This window comes from Phytophthora sojae, assembly GCF_000149755.1.
Source record: "Phytophthora sojae unplaced genomic scaffold PHYSOscaffold_18, whole genome shotgun sequence".
NCBI classification, from domain to species: Eukaryota; Oomycota; class Peronosporomycetes; order Peronosporales; family Peronosporaceae; genus Phytophthora; species Phytophthora sojae.
The window spans coordinates 404,431-406,810 of NW_009258132.1; the positions used below are offsets into that span (position 1 = coordinate 404,431).

Consider the following 2,380-nt stretch of genomic DNA (forward strand, 5'->3'; position numbering starts at 1 on the left):
TGGCGAGAATGGGGGCATGCCTGCTACTGTCTTACCCCGTACCAGAAGCCCAGGCATTGAAATAAAATAGAACGCCTACTAGGCGGTCTATCCGAATACAACGCCTAGGCGTTCTAATAGTGTGAAAAACTAAAACTCTGAGGCCCTGGTGTCCATAACGTATATATCGCCGCGATACTCTACTTTCACATCGTTCGTATTGCGTCAAAAACGCAGTAGGAAAACGTCGAGAAATCCTGCAGTTGTCGAGTACTACAAGCAGCGAGCGGCGCCCGGCGGCCTCATCATCGCCGGGGCCACCAACATCACGCCCACGGGCCGCGGATCCTGGGGCTCCCCTGACATCTTCGCGCCCCAGCAGATCGAGGCTTGGCGCCACGTGACCAAGGCCGTGCACGGCAAGATGTTCCTGCAGTTGTCGGACTACCGCACGGCCGCGGAGAACGCCCTCAAAGCGGGCTTCGACGGCGTCGAGCTGCACGCCGCCAACGGCTACTTGCTGGAGCAGTTCCTGCACGACGGCATCAACGACCGCGCCGACCAGTACGGCGGCAGCGTCGAGAACCGCGCGCGCTTCCTGTTCGAGGCACTGGAGGCCATCCTCGAGAGTCTGGACTCGTCCAAGGTGGGCATCCGACTGTCCCCGTTCGGCGGCAGCTTCGGCGACAAGGACTCGGACCCCATCGCCACGTACACGTACGTGCTGAACAGGCTCAACAACTACGACCTGGCCTACGCGCACCTGATCGAGCCGCGTGGCTACCACGTGCGCAACCCGCTGGCACCCGAGAAGGGCTCGGCGCGGCAGTTCCGCGAGACGTACAAGGGCGTGCTCCTCGCCGCGTCGGGCTTCGACCGGGAGTCGGCCGTGCAGATCGTGGTGGAGGGCGCGGCCGACGCCGTGGCCATCGGCCGCCACTTCATCTCGAACCCGGACCTGGTGCGGCGCTTCCAACTCAACAAGCCCGTGAACGACTACGACACGGACACGTTCTACCTCGGCGACGCGCGCGGGTACATGGACTATAATACCCGTTCCTGCAGGACGAGTAGGTAGAGCAGTAAAGACGACGTAGACAGCAAAAGACGTGCTACATCCGTAAGACTGCAAGGTGAAGCGTACTGGAGGTGGCTGCGTACTCTCAAGTAAAACAAATTGTTGGTAGTTAAAACTAGTTGCTGCAGGCACCAGGCACGTACTGTTACTGCCTCCGTGTGGGCTTGGGCGTCTTGTTGGATCACTTGGCGCGTTTAGTGGGACGGCCTTCTTCACCCTCTTGGTTTTCACGTGCTCGTTTCTTGGATGTTTCTGTCTCGCCACCTTGATCGCCTAGTGGCCCTCACCACTGCCACCAACGTCACTCTCAGCGTCACTCTTCTTCCTTGTCACCCGGCGCGTACGCTAGTGCTTTACGGGCGTTCTGCAACAACTTGTCGCGCGTCGCGGTAAGCGACAACTTTGCATACGAACTAACGTTCTTGTTTCGTTTTTCATCTTCATCGCGATAGTCCAGGTCGCCCTCCACAAGCCCCAGCGGGTCATACTGAGACTCCACCATGTTTGATAGAATGGAAGCCACGTCCTCGCTCAGGAACGGGTAGGTGACCCTGTTGAGTAAACGGAGGCAGATCGTGAAAACAGGATCCTCCTCCGAGACACTCGACACACTTGAGACGCCAGGATTGCTCTCGATCTTCGCCCGCTTCTTCGCCTGACTCCCGATCGTCTGACTCTCCTCCTTCACCTCAGAGGCGTTGCCTTTCTTCTTGGGCTTAAGATTGTCTTTCATTGTCGTGGCATAGATGAACTTGCCGTCACGCGTTCTACCGCGCACATTCATGTAGATGCGAATGGTATCACGGACATCCGTGGAGCTCAGCGGTTTCGGATCCCCACCAATTTCACCGGTAGATTTCCCCGCTGACGAGTTCCCATCACTGTTCTTTCCGAACACAAACCAGGGGCATAGTTTCTCCGTCGCTGCCCTGGAAAACCCACCATCGACTGGGGAACGATTCTTCACTTGAATCAACATCATCAACACTTCCTGCTCCTCTTGTTCACCCCTCGTTGTCTCCCCACCGACTGGCCTGCTGTTGGATCTCTTCTTAAACATCGGGATCAACAAATCGGCTCCATACTGGTTACGGGGGAAAATACCTGCAGCTTGACGCCCCAGCAAAAACCAAAGCGTGTCCTCATTCGGCTCAAGCTGCAACTGCACAAAGTGGGTGAACCCCATGTACCAACCCTCCCACTTCGAGCACCACTTGTTGAATTCTGGTCTCAAATTCTCCTTGCTGATCATCCGCTTGAGATATATCGGCAGCTTTTTCTTGCCTTGTAGCACCTTCAAGAATTGCTGCACCGGTACAAATT

At 56.6% G+C, this 2,380-nt stretch overlaps 2 protein-coding genes across 2 annotated transcripts; one reads left to right on the forward strand and one right to left on the reverse strand.

The window, feature by feature from the left end:
- Window positions 1-16: 16 nt before the first annotated feature.
- PHYSODRAFT_342593 (hypothetical protein) lies at window positions 17-1,057 on the forward strand (the record flags this gene model as incomplete). Its single annotated transcript, XM_009541082.1, has 2 exons — window positions 17-38; window positions 243-1,057. 2 exons carry the CDS (start codon window positions 17-19, stop codon window positions 1,055-1,057), a joined length of 837 nt encoding a protein of 278 aa, XP_009539377.1.
- Window positions 1,058-1,370: 313 nt separating this feature from the next.
- PHYSODRAFT_342594 (hypothetical protein) lies at window positions 1,371-2,309 on the reverse strand (the record flags this gene model as incomplete). Its single annotated transcript, XM_009541083.1, has 1 exon — window positions 1,371-2,309. The coding sequence occupies one exon, from the start codon at window positions 2,307-2,309 to the stop codon at window positions 1,371-1,373; it is 939 nt and encodes a 312-aa protein (XP_009539378.1).
- Between the last annotated feature and the right edge of the window lie 71 nt (window positions 2,310-2,380).